Consider the following 16,609-nt stretch of genomic DNA (forward strand, 5'->3'; position numbering starts at 1 on the left):
TGGTAAGGCGAAGAGGATCTCACATGATCGGCAACACAAAAGGTGGCGCAGTGCAGGCAAAAGTACCTGCGTACCTTTTGAGCCTCGGGAAAACAAGTAGTTAATGCACGTGATCGGATGTGCCGATGAGGCGTGAGGCGCAACATGAGGCTGTGCAGGCCATGCATGCAGGCAGGCAACGCAGGCAATGTTTCCATCATTTCTCTCTGCACATGCACGTGCACAGCCACAAGACCTTGGTCGGGCACCCACATCCCAGCTAGACAGGGGCCAGCCTGTTTCCAACCTCGCTTTCCCCGGTGGTCGATCTCATTCGCATCTTGCCTCTCGATTTCTCCTACTCTCCTCCCTTTCTGTTTTGGGAGCAGCACCGTCGTCACTGTCTGAGATCCCCGGACTGAAACCTGCAGCTTGTCGATCTACTCCTAGAAACTAATGTCGGCGGCTGCTGCGACAGACTTGTACCTTGCGTCTCCGGACTATCGTCCCAGTCAGTTGGTGGGCACGACTTCAGTGGCTGTCACATGATGCCATTCCAAGGCCACAGGTAGCTTAACAGTCTGTGGAACCAATAGGAAGGCATAGCAGGGATATTGAGATAAAGTGCCACACCATTGTCCATGATCACCAGCCAATACATTTGCAAAAGTGCCTTCCGACGAGGATCACCTCAGCTGTCCTCCGCCCGCTAACTCGGGCGGATTGGCAACCACACAACATCTTATGTCAATGACTGGTTGTGCATTCTTTGCCTTCCGCCAGTCATCATTTTCACCCGAGCCCAGCCAGCACGATTTCTGAACTTTGTCCGCTGGGCGAGATTCTGGCCCTGCGCCTAGATCCCTTCGTTTTGTCCTGGAGGCCGCAACCCCCAGAGGCGAATCCCCAGAGGTCGGGTTTGTGAGGTGGTGAAACGAGGGTCATCGTACCACGAACTCGGGTCTACAAATCGCATCGACGGGGGGCCAAAGACTCCTGATCTCTTGAGACAACCGCTCCAGGCCCGGCATACGTAAAGCTTTTGGAGTTGCTGTGCATGTGCCTAAGAGTTTACCAACAGCGATACAGCAAAGGTCACTCCTCCCCCAAGTCTCTGACGATGCCACCAACATGCTACGTGAAGGTGCGCCATCAGGGACTCAGGAGTCTGGTCTACCTGGACCGTGATTGAACAACTCTGGAAATTGAAAGACCCCTCAGGTGGCCGTACTCGTAACTGCTGATCAGGTCCCTCTTGCAGAAAAGAAAAAGTGCCTCGCATTTACGAAGGAGGCCGGACGCCAGGGTTTGGGACGGGATGGGATGGCAATCTGGAGACAGTGTAGGTGGCTTCGGAGCAGTTCAAGTTCAAGTAGTCTTCTAGAAGGCGAGACCATCTCGAAGTCCGCGTCCTCACGGGGAGAGCCGTGTCAACGGTAGAGTTACGAGGGTTGGCCGCCAGTGAATTGGATATATTGGCGGTTTGCGGCTTGCTGATCCAGGCGCCATTTACCAGGGTCAGTACCAGGACCAGGAAGCTGGATACGAGCGGAAGTTGGGAGACATTTGGGGGGGCGTAGGGCGAGGCCAGGATCAATCTCCGTACACGTGTATTCATACATATTTGACAAAGCCTTGATCAAACTTGATATTGGCAATCAATGCTGGTGCGCTTAAGTGAGCCAGGTTGATTTCAAGCAAAATGGCCGTGGTAAGCAGGCCACCAGTTACATGACGAGGATGGGTGAAGCTGGGTGAGAGGAGCGTCTGATCTTGCATATGCAGCTAATTCAATGCTGTCTTTTGTGTCATTGTTTTTTCTTGCCCAGCTCGGAAGGGGGGCCCGGGAAGGGGGCGAGAAGAGGGTGGGAGAACAGGCCGAGCTGGAACATTTGCGAGACTTTTGATGATGACGAATGGCCTGCGGACAGGGCTCAGACACCAACTTGTACCGTCGACACTCAGCAGGGAACGAAAGTAGGTCGAACGTGCAGTAGCGTGAATGCAAGTGCAGGTTAGGGTCAGGTTCAGATCCCAGGTTCTTCGCTCAAGTCTGCAGTGCAAGTAACTGCACACTCGGAGGTGCAGGCTCGGCATCAGAAGGAAGGGAGGGGGGCCATCCGTAACCGGGACGCCGTGCAATGCAGCAATGCAGCAGTGTGGCCCTTTGGCCCTGTAGCCAGCAAGTAGTATTCGTGCGTGAGTTGAGACGGATTGTGTGGGTTTGGTGTGGGTTTTGGCTTGATGGGAAAAGAGGCGAAAAGGGAATCTCCAAAGGGAAAAGGTGGAAAAGTGGGCTTTGGGAGGGGAGCAGCTGGGATGCGAATGAGTAATGGGGACAAAAATGGGGAAGCCCTTGAGATTCTCGGCCTCGCCTGAGCGAGGGAGTGAGTTGAGTTTCGACTGTTGAGTTGTTGCGTGAGAATGACTTTCACTTTTCAGACTTTCCTGACTTGGCTTCCTGGCTTCCCTTGGGGGCTGCGCCTCGTCGTCGCCTTTGCCGTTCGCTCTTTGCCGAATTTGCCTCTTTTTGCCCTCTTCCCGCTTCTTCTTACTCCTCTTTACTGGCGTTACTGCAAAGCTGTTCCTGATTGAGATGTATCATGATACTAGGTTGCTTGATTTGTTTATTCGCTTCTTCGCTCGCTTCAGTCAGAAGTACTCGTACTCACAGTCCCCCTTTCTCACCTTGTACAGTGTGAATTATCATCACATCCTCTCGTATCCCTCATCCCCCCCCCCCAAAAGCCCCCAAAGCCTCAGGCCCGTGCTGCCCGTGCCAGTAGTCCCCTCCAAAAGTGGCTCCCATCCTTTCGTGTTGCTGCTGATGGAGAAGACCTGTATCCACAATTTTTCTTCTCACCCATGTCTCCATCCAACTGCATAACGCTTTGCTGCGCCTGACCGGCCAGGTCCCCCATCTTTAGCTTTACTCTGTCCAGCCTATCAGTTCCGTCAACGACTCTTTGTCCCTTCGCTGGATATAAGGTACGGCTCTCTCCTCCTTCTATCTCTTTGCCTTTTTCGTCATCCCCGCCCTCTTCACTCTACCACTCTTTCCCTCCACCACCATCACCACCTCTTCCCCTACCACTTCATCTCCGAACCACTCTCTGCTAAGGCGCGCAAACTACTTCCCTTGTTGGGACCGCCCAGAGATACACTTCAATCTACACAATCATTCATCCAATTTACCCTAAATCGTCTTTTTCGTCGTCTATTATATATCTCGTCGCTTCTGCCTGGTCAGCCCTTCTCCTTCCCGTCAGTGTCGAATGTCTCTGTGAGAACAATCAAAAGAAATCCTGCATCTCCCAAAACGAAGAACCGATTTTGGTCACTTGGAAGAAAAGAAAAACCCATCCCTAACTCATAATGCCGACGATATTACTACCCGCCTCAGCAGCCGCCTTTGCGCCGCGATCCACCTGCAATGTGGTGCTCAACACAAAGGTCGAACCCTGGTTGACGGCCACGCTCAAGCGCATCAACAAGATCAAGCGACCTCTCAACAGTGTGCCCCAACATACGCGGTGTCTGACCGAGACTCTGTCCTCACCTAATGCCATCTGGTCACTGTGCTCATTAATGGTGCCCAAGGCGCCCGAGTCAGAGTTGAAGAAGGATTCAAACCCTCTGGTGGAGGCTCTATTCAACTACCAACTTATCCACGTTGAGGCTTACGTCGTCCATGTCGACATGGTCTCGCAGAACGAGGTCGCCTTCAAGTTGACGACCGACACGATTGATTCGCTGGTCGAGTATCACAAGGAAGTCTTCTCCGTCGACACCAACGCCAACACATGGGAGTGGTCGGAGAAGGAACAGCAGCTCAAGAAATTGCAGGAGGAGTTCGTGCAGGCCGCCAACAAGTTTGTCTACCGGACGAGCGCCCTCGCACTGGAAGGCATGGAGGAAGACGGTGCTGGTGAGCTGCTTTGTGGCCGAAGCGACGAAGTGCGCACCGCCATCATGGGCCTCTTTGTACCTCTTTTGCCTCCACCTCCGAGAATTATCGATGTCATTCGCCCAACTCCTCTGCTCCCAAGCTCGACCGGCACGGAACAATGGTGGCCATCACAACATCTGCACGCCATACAACCTGCTCCCGTTGAGGCATGGAAGATTGTCCCATCAAGCCCCAGTCCCGTCTCATCTTGCGACTCACACCACAACATCTGGTCAAATGTGGGCGTGAATGAGATACAACTTCCATCGCCGACGCCTTCCTTCAGCCAACCTTACTCCACAGCGGCATTCAACACGACTCAATACTATAGCGCACCCGCTTACAGCGCTCCGACAACAACAACATCGTTTGCGCCGCTTCCTCTCCCCAGCATGCTCACTCCACAGCCCTGCAGTACCTCTGCGGGTTTGAGCACGTTCGGGTGGGATCGGTACCAAGAATACACGATGCCATATGCCACTGCCATGTGATCGATCTCGGAACAGAACCTTCACTCCGTTCCGCCTGCACAATATCCTGCAACGCTGATGGCCGTCCACCAGCTATGCTCTTCGAAAACATCAACGGTTGACTGAAAAGGTGCGGCATGAGTCCGCGTGAACAAAGATCTTGAGCATTTGAGTTAAGGAGTTTTTGATTGAACTTTTAGCGACACAAGGATACCACTCTGCATTTGACACTGGACTACACGGGACACGGAATAATATCGGGACAGGGTTGATCTTACAGCAAGCGTTGTGATTTTGTTTTTCCTACTAATCTCCTATGTCGAGTATTAGTTTGTGGGTTTAGGACTATACATCAGCGGCAGGCCTGGCTGGATGGAAGATAAGAGATATCCCGGGGTCGGATACAGTCCCGCATTTTCGCAAGATCGGAATGCCTCGCGGCAGGTATGCAAGGTTTGGGATACACGCTGGAATCTCTTTTGGCAATGCCGTGGTGGCACTTGAGGTGCTGCAATGACTGAAGCGAGTCTTCTACACTGCATACCTTCGAACACCCGTTCCTACTACATCCATGATGCACTGGCTGGCACTGAAAGGAGTAGGAACAGCGGCAGGGTGGTTGGCGTCGTGTCTGGCATGTGACGACCGCTGCCTTACTGCGCGATATCTATCTGGAAGGTTCCGAGGATGTGGTTGCGGTTGTGTTTCGGTTCCACGTCTGTGGCGTGTGCCAACTTACTCATTACAAGTCTGTGATTTGAATGGGCGACCACAGCAAGGTCTTCGGGGGCCTCAGATACGATGGCGTGTGGTTTATAGGGTCATCTCCTATATCCTCGACCTGGTGTCGGGGAAGCTTTACTCCACTGGATGGAGAGGAATCGGATGCTGGAGCTTGAGGCTTGTGTCTCAATACATAAAGATAATCTAAAAATATGAACATCTTCTCTGCCTCTTCACCTGCGCATACCCTGATCCCCTCCTCTCGTGGGCCAGTCTTGTCACAGTATCATGGACTGACAATTACCCTGGTGTCAGTACAGATCTCAGCTTGCGTGCCCTATCGTGGTTGTGAGGAGATCGGATTTCGACGCGATAAGTACCGGGTTAGGACGTACATTATGCCTTGTGACTTGAGTGGCCTACGGTGGTGACGGGCCAGACTACCGGGCACTTGGGCTAGTGGGCCAAGCAGCCGCGCCCCGGGCTCGCCTAAAAGCGCCTCTGACGATTAACCAGCTGGGCCTCAAGGCCTAGAAGACCCTCATCTGCCGGATCCAGCCCAATTGAAGGCCGATCGTCTGCCCCTCCACTAGCACTGTTCCAGGTAATCCCTTGTCAAAAGTGTGCATCGTCATCGTGACCTTTGGCCCTCAATGACGGGTGGCTACTACCATGAACCGGGGGGAACTCGACCGCACGTTGCTCAGTCATCATCAACACCTTCTGATATCAGCTGTGTCCCCATTTCCTTCAAACTGCTGTCCTCGGCTTGTACCTCTGTGCATTGACTTCTCAAATGTCGAATCAGAGGTTGGGTCCTTCAGCTTGCCGTCCTCTTCGGTAAGGACTGGCTCCTAGTGTCCTCCCGCTCTCAATCGCAGTGACGGCATATCGAGGGTGCCCCCTCACCGACTGCAATGTCCACCACATAAACCGTGCCTTGTCTATACAGCTCCTTCACTCGCCAGCAGATCGAGCTCCCTGGACGCACGACCACTTCGAGAGATCTTCTTCACGATGGCGAGCCTCCACGATTCCCTCAAGGCTCTCGCTCCCTGCAAGTTCGCGGATATCCCGCAAACGCATGAAGAGCTGGAGTCCTTCCTATCCGACCTCTTCTCCCGAACCCAGACGATAGTCGAGTCTATACCTATCCCTGAACCTGACCCCACTCACCGACACCGTTCACATACCACGGGCTCGATCACCGCCAACAATGCCTCTGAAATGTTCACCTCGTCTGCGCGGAGCCCGCCTCCGGCCCCAGAATATGCAGCCTTACAACATGAGTGGGGGAAGCCGATAAAGCTTGCGGCAAAAGAAAACCCATTGGGCATAGCTGTTTACAAATTGGCCAGCAAGGACGGGAAAGGCTCGTGGTTTGCTCGAAGGAGTGTGCATGAAGGTCTGGGCTTCAATCGCTTCAAGCGCGGGTTCGAGCGGGAGTTTCCTACTTCGCTCGCTGTCCAAGGAAAACCCGGCGAAGGGAATGTCAGAGGGATTGGCGCAGAAACCAAGGTCGAGGAGATCACGGTGCCCAATCGTGGAAAGATCGAGGTCTATCGCCTCAGTGCTCAATTCCCAGGACCTACCACTCCCCGTGATTTTGTCACTCTTCTGGTTACATCATCGAAGGCTATCAAACACCATGGGGACTCTCATAAAGCGCCTGATCTAGCCCCGCGGCACTACATGATCATTTCTAAACCATGCGACCACCCCGAAACGCAGCCTCTAAGTGGCTTCATCCGTGGCCAGTACGAATCGGTAGAGTTCATTCGCGAAGTCCCTAGGAAGCTCAAATCTACCATGTCATCAACAGATTTGGGTCACCTGAGCCACCATCGGGCACCTTCCCCGTCACTTGAGAAAGATGTTCTCAAAAACAACGCCGAGAAGCGCGCAATGGATACTGACCAGCATCGCCACGATGACAATAGGCATTTGAGAGTAGACACTCACGGCTCAGGGCTCAGGGAGATGTCTCCCGGAAGCAGGAAACGAAGTGTGACAGTTGATGCCCCTAGCAGCCCTATAAAGACCCCTGATCCTGCTGAACCTTTTGACCCCGAAGAGAACCCTGTCGAATGGATCATGGTTACTCGAAGCGATCCCGGGGGCAGTGTTCCGCGATTCATGGTCGAGAGGGGCACACCTGCAAGTATCTGCGCAGACGCCCTGAAATTCTTGGATTGGGCGTGTCAAAGAGAGGACGATGAGGACGATAGTGATAGGCCCGCGCAAAGACCTCCTGGCCAGCGGCGTGAAAGTTTTGCCAGCTGGGAAGCGAATGGGACTCTTGCCGGGATCAAGGAACACGAAGAGAGTCTTCAAACCATTGGACAATCACCGCCCGGTACACCCAAAGCCTCCGCTGCCAATGCCGTGATCAATGATCGTGGTGCAATTGAATCTCCGCCGGATACCCCGGCGTCACCTTCCAGTCTGTTGGATACCGTAACGGAGGCGATCAGTTCGTACACTCCGCAGGCAGTTCGCGAACATTTCCCTCAAATTGGCAACGGGGTCGATGGCCATCAAGAGATGACCAAGCAAGATATACAACAAGGGGACGATCTCGATGGCGACGATGATGACACTTCCACCATCTCAACCACTTCATTCGCCTCTGCCGACTCGCACCTGACGTACGAGGAAACTCCCTCGGTTTCTTCCAAATCCCTCTCCGAGCAAACCGAAAGCCAACTTCTGCAGCAGCATGACAAGGAAATGGCCAAACTCTCGGAACGCAAGGCTGCGGTGGATGCCAAGTTCACAAAGCAACGTGAAAAGCTCTCGAGCCAAGCCTACAAGGACACCGAAAAGGAACAGCATGCTTTGAAGAAGGTGGAGGAGAGACATCAGCGTGAACTCAAGAAACACGAAGAAAGGTACCAGAAAGAAGTCGCCAAGCTGGAACAGAAGAGAAAGCGAGAGGCGAAGAAACTGGAGGAGAAGAAGCGCAAGCAGGCTGACAAGGACGAAAAGTCACGTTTAACAAGAGAGCGGGACGAGGCGAGAGCAGAGCTAGAACTCCTGAAGAAGGAGCAGGACATACTCATCCGCCAGATTGGCGAACTGCAAAGAGAGAACACCACCCTGACAGCCCGAATAGGGAAACTCGAAGGAAGTGGAGTGTCAGTCGACAGTCCGATGAGTGGCACTAATAGATTTAGAGCCATGACGCTGGGACACGAGTCTCGTGGTCGGAGCTCGAGCCTGATGAAGGGAAAGAAGGACAAGAGCGACACGAGTAGCCAACAATCATGATTGAGCATGGCGCATTCTTACCTTGAAGCGAAAGTTCACCGACTGTCAAGGCGAGGGAGGCACAAGGGAATAATGGCCCTGGCTGACTTGACTCATTGGTCATTGTTTCTCTTGGGCGTCAGTCTCAGACGGTGGCGATGGGCTGTTAAGCACGTACTCTGTATATATACAGCATGTTTTGCGTATTATATATCCCGTACGCTGGGTCTGACGTCCCTGCGCCCAGGTGTCTTAGACGCAGCCACGTGACACCTCTCGTTCCATGTCGTAAACTGGGACCCATTTCGCCATGAATTTACATGTTCACTGGGCGAAACCCATCACTCATTTCTGGTGGCATAAAGGACGTTGATCTTGCCCGCCACGATCTTGACCTTATCAGCTCATACGATGGCTTCCGCTAGGCACGGACATTCCCGCCGCTTGCGGCAATGCTTCCATACCACTTCTTCGACATTGTCAATAACGAAACTTCATTGAAGCTGAACAAACATATGGTTTGCTCGACGCAATCTGTGTTTGAGAACACCAGCAACATGCCTCTACCCCAGTCAAACCCTATGACACCGTATTGGCTCTCGAATCCGTCCAATCTGTCAAAACAACGCACCACTGAGAACCTCCCGCAAGAGGCGGATATCGTGGTGATCGGTTCAGGGTACGTCGGAGCAGCATGTGCCTACCACATTCTCGAAAAGGACAACGGCAAGAGACCCTCGGTCCTGATACTTGAGGCTCGAGACGTGTGCTCGGGAGCTACAGGACGCAATGGCGGACATCTCAAACCGGACGTCTATTTCAACGCGGCCCTCTACGAAAGGGTGTACGGGCCGCAAGTTGCGGAGGAGCTGACGAGATTTGAGACGCAGCAAGTCATGGATGTCAAGAGATTGGTCGAGAAAGAGCAGATTGACTGTGATTTTCAACTCACGCGTGCCATCGACGTGTTTGTCGACCGTCGAGTTGCCGAGCCCACGATCGCGGCGTACAAGGACATGAAAGCCAGAGGATACCGTTTCTCAGATGACCTCCACTTCATCGAGGATCCTGAGAAGGCGGAACAGGTTTCAGGAGTCAAGGGGGCGCTGGCTGCCTTCACTTTTACAGCGGGATCGGTCTGGCCTTATAAACTTGTCTGTCATCTCCTCCGTCGGTGCTTAGAGTGGGGAGCAAATATTCAAGCAAATACTCCCGTTACCACGATCTCCGACTCACCCGACAGTGATGGACGGTGGGTGCTGACCACTCCTCGAGGAGAGATCAGAGCGCACAAAGTCACTCTGGCCACGAATGCGTATCTGTCGGCGTTGCTGCCGGACTTTGACGATAAAATCACTCCTGCTAGAGGAGTCGCTTGCAGAATTGCCGTGCCGGAGCACGGAAAGATGGCTCCTCACCTAAACAACACGTACAGCATCAGATACGGACCCCAGGAGTACGATTATCTGATCAGCAGGACAGACGGTAGCATAGTCGTTGGAGGTGCCAAACAGGCCGTCCTCCTGAATGACTCGTATTGGCGCAACAACATCGATGATTCGCAGTTGATACCCGGTGCTGAGAAATACTTTACTGGCTACATGCAGCGAATGTTTCATGGCTGGGAAGACTCCGGAGCACGGATCACGGACATCTGGACAGGCGTCATGGGCTACTCCTCCGACCTCATGCCCTGGGTCGGAGAAATACCTGGAAAACCCGGCATCTTTGTGAGCGCAGGCTTCACCGGCCATGGCATGCCGCGCATTCTTGGTTGTTCTGCAGCGGTGGCGTCTCTGGTGAGAGGAGACGTAAACGATATGAGTCAGACAGGGTTGCCGGCTCCGTATTGGATCACCAAACACAGACTGATGTCCAAAAAGAATATTGCTCGTGAGTATATGGCGGGCTCTCGACCCTCACTATAAGCGGGGGACATATGGAGCTATACCGAAAATGGTTAGCGAAGTGGCCAGATGCTTTGGAAGGAGCGGTTTCAGCTAGGATCAGGCAATATCAGGCAGGCAGCAGACCACGCTTTGTGTCTATAAAAACGTCCAGCTCCTCCCATCTGAGATAGACCTGGTCTCCGTACCCATAACTCTCTCTCCAATCTTTTTGAGCCATGGCAATCCCTCCAACACTGATCCATATTCAAGGCCACGCCACTATCACGACAACCGCCCAGCGAGCGGTGCTCAACCTAGCCGCTGCCGACTCTGGTTCAGAAAAGAATGAAGTCTCAAGAAACGTGGTGTCCGCTGTGAACGACATCCAAAGTGAGCTGGACCTGCTGTGCCCGCGACTCGAGACGGGAGAGATAAGGCCAGATGCCCCTGTGAGCTTCTACTCGATCGCCTCGCTCGCCATCTCTGCGGCGGACGAATTCAACAACAACGGTGCCCGCCTCAAGAGGAAGCTCTACAGCGCCCACTCCGAAATCGCTATCCACTTCCGCGACCTTCCCAGCCTGGGACAGATGGTCGCCCGCCTCGCCGCCATGCCGCACGTCGAGCTCCGAGGCATCGACTGGCAACTGCTGGACGAGAGGAAAGCCGAACTCGACGAGCAAGCTCGCCTGATGGCCTTGCAGCATGCCATAACGCGGGCGCAGGCGTACGGACGCACCATCGGCAGAGAAAAAGTGGTTTGCGTCAAGATCCAGGATGTGGAGCAGTCGTGGCCCATGAAGCGGGTGATGCAGACTGCGAGGAGGGCCACGAGCTCGGCGACTTTCGAGGTCGGCGTGGGCATCGATTTTGAGCCCCAGCTCGTCGAGGTCACTGCGACGTTGTCGACCGAGTTCAATGCTGAATAGTCATTTTTCGATTGTACTGGGTTTACTGGGATGGGATCTCTTGCATTTTGCTATTGTGCCTTGAAAGCTGAAGGTGGCGACATCTTCAGAGAATGATAGCTGTAACGAGCACCGGTACTTGGAACTCACTCATTCAGGAGTAGTGCCAGGCCTGACATCTATAAAATCAATGAATAACGATACATGCGACCCTGCCTCGGTAAGACTGATGATGCATTTGGATACAAGTATTAGTACCTAGTAAGTAATTGGTTGATACTCTGCGACTTCCATTCCTGGACAGCACTCTGAAGTCAACCGCGTTGTAGTAGGTCAAATAAACCATTGGTACTTATTACTGCGACTAACACTGTCACACATTGCCCCTGACAGTTAGTAGTTGTCGAGTCGTTGGTTGCATGGTTGGTTGCAAAGCGTTCAATTCAAGTTGAAATGAAATCGAGAGGGCGACTCGAAACGCGGCACCGAATTCGCCGAATCGGGTAATGTAGCATTGTCCAAAAAAAAGGACGGTACGACGAGAGTGCAACCAACAGACCCCAGTGGGTAGCCCCTTCCTAATTCGTACTCTTTCGCTGTGGGACCTACATTTTGGGACTTCTATTGAAGCTCTACTTTTTCGTCAGCTAGTACTAACTCAATCGTCATCCCAGAGCTACATGAGGTGGGTAGTAGAAAGTGAGGTGTATCCTTCTCCTCTCCCCCTTTTTGATCTCCCGTTTCCCACTCAGTACTTGCTTGATATCGACGATAGCTTCATGGGCAAGATTGATCTCAGATAGTACTAAGTGGCAGTATCAAACAAACGAACAACGCTCTTAGGAACCAAATAGCACTCAGATCTCGATGGACCTGGTCCAAATGGACGAGTTCAATAAGTACTTACTAGCACTGCTCTGATGCACTCATGCTACTCCCGATGCGGTTTTGATGTGGTTTAGATGTGCTGCATCTGATGCACATCAGATGCATTCATGCGTCCGTAAAACCTTGATGTAACATCAGAGCAGCGTATCTATACAGCATCAAACAACGACCAGTACTAGTAAGTGCTACCAGTAGTAGAGGTAGGAAGGTAATTTAGTAACGGTTTTTGGACTGTTCGACTTGAGAACCGAGGAGTACTTAGTACACTACTCTCTCACTCACTCACTACTAGTACGAATAGTACCCGAATCCTTTCCCTCCAGCGGGGCAATAATGATATGATCCTCCCGAGTAAAAGGGAACAGTGACGGCATCCTGCATCAACAATCAGGCACCCTCAGGCAGCAGTTGTGAGCAGGCGGGCAGACCGAGCCGCCAAGCCGCTGTTGCCTGGCGCGGCGTCTGACTAGACCCGAGCAGGGAAAGAACGCGTGGGAGGTGCGCGAAATCAACGCGGTTACACGTGCGGGAGTCCAAGTTTTCGTTGGTAATCCTTGAGAGAGATATGGTCAAAGGTCAGCCAGCCAGGCATTGGCAATGATGGAGAAGGCCATTAAATAATACTATATGCTTTGTAGTATTTAGAAGGGCATTGCCTTGAAAGTGTCTCCCCCAGGCTTGTTTTCTCGATTCAATATTCACAGTGCAACTACAGCTACCAAGCACTAAGTGCTACCTACTAGTAGTTACTGAGTGATAACTTGACCTCTCACCTTCTGCTACATACAGGTGGATACCATCCATCCATCGTCTCTTTCCAAAGGCTTTCGAAGGCCAGCTTCCATCTTCATTCCCCCAGGTTACTAGTAGAGTCATCTCTCTCTCTCTCCTAGTCAAAATGTCGTGCCACCACCTGTCCTACCCCGTCGCATTCAGCAAGGTCGACGCCGAGGTGGCCTTCCTCATTGGGGCATTTGGACACATGGGCCTGAAGGAGTTCATGCGCCCCGTTCCCGGTGTCGTCGGCTTGGGCGACACACGACCCTGGCTGTGGGTTTCTGGCCTCGAGGACCGTCAGCCCATTCCTGATGATGCGAAGGTCTTGAGGAATCATTTGGCTCTGGAAGCGAAAGGTATGAACCGCACCCATCCAACATTTATCCCTGGCAGCGAGAGCTCTTTTAGTTAGCAATACTACCTTTACAAGATCTGCTTCGTTCGAGGCTGACAGGGAATGAATGCTATGCGTCTCTCTAGATCGCGCCCAGGTCGACGCATTCCACGCCGCGGCTCTCAAGGCCGGCGGGACAGACAACGGGGCACCAGGCGTACGGCCTGAATACCACCCGCACAACTACTACGCCGCTTTTGTCATCAGTCCCGGCGGCCACAACGTCGAATGTGTCATCTACAGCCCTCGCCCGGAGGAGGAGAGTGGTGCGGCGGCGAATTGACGGTCACCGAGGCCTCCAATCGGGCCTGCCAGGACTGGGACTGGGCCAAGGACAATGGGAGAGGATGTTTGGGACTCGAATTTGCCCGGGCCCGCGCAGGGGTTGAGTCTGGAGTCTATCGGCGGGAGAGGATATGGGAGGGGAAAAGGTAACGCTCCTCGGATATGGGGTATGTACATACGATATTGATAGGGGAAGTGTGGGACAACCACACTTAGCGGGAGGGTACTAGTACTCGTAGTGAATGGATGATTCATACTGGCTCTATTCTACCCAGATTGAACTATCTCCTATGTCCGGCCTGTCTGTCTGTACATGAAAATACTAGTATTGAGATCTCTGCCCGACCCAACCAGATTCGCGTTCCAAGTGGTCCCAGTTCCTCAGGCAGTACATACATTAGTGTTCGTTTCTACATCGTAATCAATTACCTCTCCCAAGTATGAGCTCAGCATTTACTGGAAAAAACTGTTCGTCGTCGCCCCGCTCTTCTTGCCCTCCTGGTACGTCGCGCTGAGCCGGTCGTACATCTTCTTGACCCGTTCGAGTTCGCCCTGCAGCTTCGTCCGCGCCTCAACGTCCTCGACCGACTCGATCAGCTCGGCGAGCGACTGCGCCGTGAAGAACTTGTTCTTGCGGTTGTAGAGTGGCTTGGCCGCCAGGGTCTCCTCGGTGTCGCCGGGCGAGGGGACCTGGTAGACGGATTTGAGGATGTCGATGTCGTCTGACAGACAAAGTCAACAATTGAGTCGTGTGTTCAGTTGTCTATAGCTCTAGCCAGGCTCCATTTTGCGATAAAGGAATGGGGAATGAAGGTATTTGCTGTAACCTGGTGTAGGGTTTCCAAACTCACATGGAATGGCAAACAAATCCCGACTGTCCTCGTAGGTAAACATGTAGTAAAACTCGTTGAAGCCCGACCAGGTGATGCCGCTCAGGCACAGCGAGCACGGCTCGTGCGTCGCGAAGAAGACGCAGTTCTTTGTCTCGGGCCGCCCCTCGCGCGGCAGTTTGAAGAATTGCTGGATGCAGTTGATCTCGCCGTGCAGCAGCGGCGACTCGCGCTCGTTGTTGGTCGCCGCGACTACGGGCGCAAGCGTCGCCCGGTCCAGCACCGCCGCCCCGAACAGCTTCGAGCCCTGCGACACTTGCTCCGCCGTCAGCGGGATTATGGACTTTTCCGTCGTGGACAGGAGCGCCGTCGCTAGGTCTTGGGCCCGTGGCATGTTTTTCCTCTTTCTTTTTTTTTTGGCACTGCAGACAACAGTGATGGTTGGTATTGGTTGGTTGGTTTCTGACAGTGTGTAATATTTATGGATCTATAAACACTCACTAGTGTTTGAGTGAGAAGTGGGAAGGGAGATGCGTTGGTTAGTATTTCCTCCCGATGTCCAAGTCGTGCCAGATGGTGATACGTGCTATCGGCATACATTTATATCCTACCCCATCAGAGCCAAGCTGCATTGTGTGTGCAAAAAGTTGTCGATCTGATAACAGTCAAAGAAACTTGTGAGCAGACCCAATCGCGCCAAAGTCAAAGAATTTTGCGGGCACGGAGACCGCCGACGCGCGCCATGGAATCGAAATTGGAACTGTCAAAGAGGTCATTATTACTGTTTCTTTTTTCTTCATCCCTCACTCCTTCTCCCCCTCACCTCTCGCCCTTCAATGCTACTTATATGTCCCCCATAGCCATGATGAGTGCGTGCACACTGCCAGAAAAATCCTCCGCTTCATCGTCTTCATGTCGCCGACCGGCCACCATCGATGCACCAGATCTGACCTGTAACATGCGACGCTTCGTTGTCGTCGGCGAGAAAGGCCACTACATTGGCGACTTCGGGAGCCTGACCAGGCCTCCCCTGCGGAATCTGTGCAGTCAAATGCTGCAATGCCACTTCTGCATTGTCCAATTGTTGCACCAAGGGCGTCGCGATGAGACCGGGTCCTACCGCATTCACTCGAATGCCCTTTGTGGCGTACTCGATGGCGGCCGTGCGAGTGAGCATGACCATGGCGCCCTTGGATGCGTGATAAGGGCTGGCATTGGGAACCCCGCGGAACCCTGCCAACGACGCCGTGTTGACCACGGCGCCACCTCCACTCTCCAGCATGAGACGGACTCCAGCTTGTAAGACCATGAAGGCGCCCCGGACATTGACGTTGAAGACCTGGTCGAAGGCGGCTATGGGATATTCATGCACTAGTCCGCTAGGGCCGCCTATCCCGGCGTTGTTGGCGAGAATGTCCAGCCCGCCGTATGTTAGCCGGATCCAGCCTTCCAACTCGTGCACAGCTTTCTCGTCAGTCACGTCGACTTGATAATACGACACGTCGGCGCCTATGGTCTTTGTAAATCCCTCTTTCTCCGGTGTGATATCTGCCGCGATGACTGTTGCGCCGTCCTTGGCCAGTCTTTTGGCGATGGCCTCACCAATGCCCGAGGCTGCCCCTGTGACCAAGGCCACCTTACCCTGGAACCGCGACATCATTCCAGATTTTCTGTCAGAAGTGTTCTATCGCAGTAAGTGTGCCACGAATTGCACTGACGACGGGACAGGTGCTGTCTTTTGTAGTCGAGGTAAAGACTTTGGAGGGTTGCATGCGAAGACGTCAACACTCAGCGTCGATAACAAGCGATCGAAGCCCAATTGGGGTGACGATTCGCCAGTGGTCTGATGACACGGTAACTCGGTAACTCGGGAAAGGCTCAATCCTGGTTTGTTGAGATAGATCAAGCGAGTCAGTGGGCGAGTCAGCGGCTTGTCTGAGCCTCGTTGATGGTTTTTCCCCCCTCTCCGCAGAGTGGATTTCATCATTAAAAGAATGGAGAGACTATTCCCTAGTCGTTTCTCCTGCAACACCGTCTATGGCGGCAGCATTGACCTCCAGGACTTTTGCAGACACCGGCGGTGCTTCTGGAATCGGGGCCGCGACAGCTCGCCTCCTCGCACGTCGCGGTCCCGCGGCCATATACATTGGCGATGTCAATACCGCCGGGTTCGACCAGATGAAGACCGAATTGGCGGCTATCAACCCAGGCACAAAGGTGCACACCCCGACCGTCGACGTTTCGGTTCCTGAGCAAGTCGACGCATGA

General features: G+C 53.3%; 8 protein-coding genes across 8 annotated transcripts; 6 read left to right on the top strand and 2 right to left on the bottom strand.

The window, feature by feature from the left end:
• Nucleotides 1–3,354: 3,354 nt before the first annotated feature.
• Z517_08117 (uncharacterized protein) lies at nt 3,355–4,419 on the top strand (the record flags this gene model as incomplete). Its single annotated transcript, XM_013426636.1, has 1 exon — nt 3,355–4,419. One exon carries the CDS (start codon nt 3,355–3,357, stop codon nt 4,417–4,419), a length of 1,065 nt encoding a protein of 354 aa, XP_013282090.1.
• A 1,719-nt stretch (nt 4,420–6,138) lies between these two features.
• On the top strand, nt 6,139–8,391 carry Z517_08118 (uncharacterized protein; the record flags this gene model as incomplete). The annotated part of the gene is made up of 1 exon (XM_013426637.1): nt 6,139–8,391. One exon carries the CDS (start codon nt 6,139–6,141, stop codon nt 8,389–8,391), a length of 2,253 nt encoding a protein of 750 aa, XP_013282091.1.
• Nucleotides 8,392–8,822: 431 nt separating this feature from the next.
• Z517_08119 (uncharacterized protein) lies at nt 8,823–10,298 on the top strand (the record flags this gene model as incomplete). The annotated part of the gene is made up of 1 exon (XM_013426638.1): nt 8,823–10,298. The coding sequence occupies one exon, from the start codon at nt 8,823–8,825 to the stop codon at nt 10,296–10,298; it is 1,476 nt and encodes a 491-aa protein (XP_013282092.1).
• A 197-nt stretch (nt 10,299–10,495) lies between these two features.
• On the top strand, nt 10,496–11,188 carry Z517_08120 (uncharacterized protein; the record flags this gene model as incomplete). Its single annotated transcript, XM_013426639.1, has 1 exon — nt 10,496–11,188. The coding sequence occupies one exon, from the start codon at nt 10,496–10,498 to the stop codon at nt 11,186–11,188; it is 693 nt and encodes a 230-aa protein (XP_013282093.1).
• Nucleotides 11,189–12,953: 1,765 nt separating this feature from the next.
• Z517_08121 (uncharacterized protein) lies at nt 12,954–13,509 on the top strand (the record flags this gene model as incomplete). The annotated part of the gene is made up of 2 exons (XM_013426640.1): nt 12,954–13,188; nt 13,313–13,509. 2 exons carry the CDS (start codon nt 12,954–12,956, stop codon nt 13,507–13,509), a joined length of 432 nt encoding a protein of 143 aa, XP_013282094.1.
• A 455-nt stretch (nt 13,510–13,964) lies between these two features.
• Z517_08122 (uncharacterized protein) lies at nt 13,965–14,735 on the bottom strand (the record flags this gene model as incomplete). Its single annotated transcript, XM_013426641.1, has 2 exons — nt 13,965–14,233; nt 14,363–14,735. The coding sequence occupies 2 exons, from the start codon at nt 14,733–14,735 to the stop codon at nt 13,965–13,967; spliced, it is 642 nt and encodes a 213-aa protein (XP_013282095.1).
• A 516-nt stretch (nt 14,736–15,251) lies between these two features.
• Z517_08123 (uncharacterized protein) lies at nt 15,252–16,001 on the bottom strand (the record flags this gene model as incomplete). Its single annotated transcript, XM_013426642.1, has 1 exon — nt 15,252–16,001. One exon carries the CDS (start codon nt 15,999–16,001, stop codon nt 15,252–15,254), a length of 750 nt encoding a protein of 249 aa, XP_013282096.1.
• A 377-nt stretch (nt 16,002–16,378) lies between these two features.
• Nucleotides 16,379–16,609, top strand: Z517_08124 (uncharacterized protein; the record flags this gene model as incomplete). The annotated part of the gene is made up of 1 exon (XM_013426643.1): nt 16,379–16,609. One exon carries the CDS (start codon nt 16,379–16,381, stop codon nt 16,607–16,609), a length of 231 nt encoding a protein of 76 aa, XP_013282097.1.

Source organism: Fonsecaea pedrosoi (assembly GCF_000835455.1).
Source record: "Fonsecaea pedrosoi CBS 271.37 unplaced genomic scaffold supercont1.5, whole genome shotgun sequence".
NCBI lineage: Eukaryota > Fungi > Ascomycota > Eurotiomycetes > Chaetothyriales > Herpotrichiellaceae > Fonsecaea > Fonsecaea pedrosoi.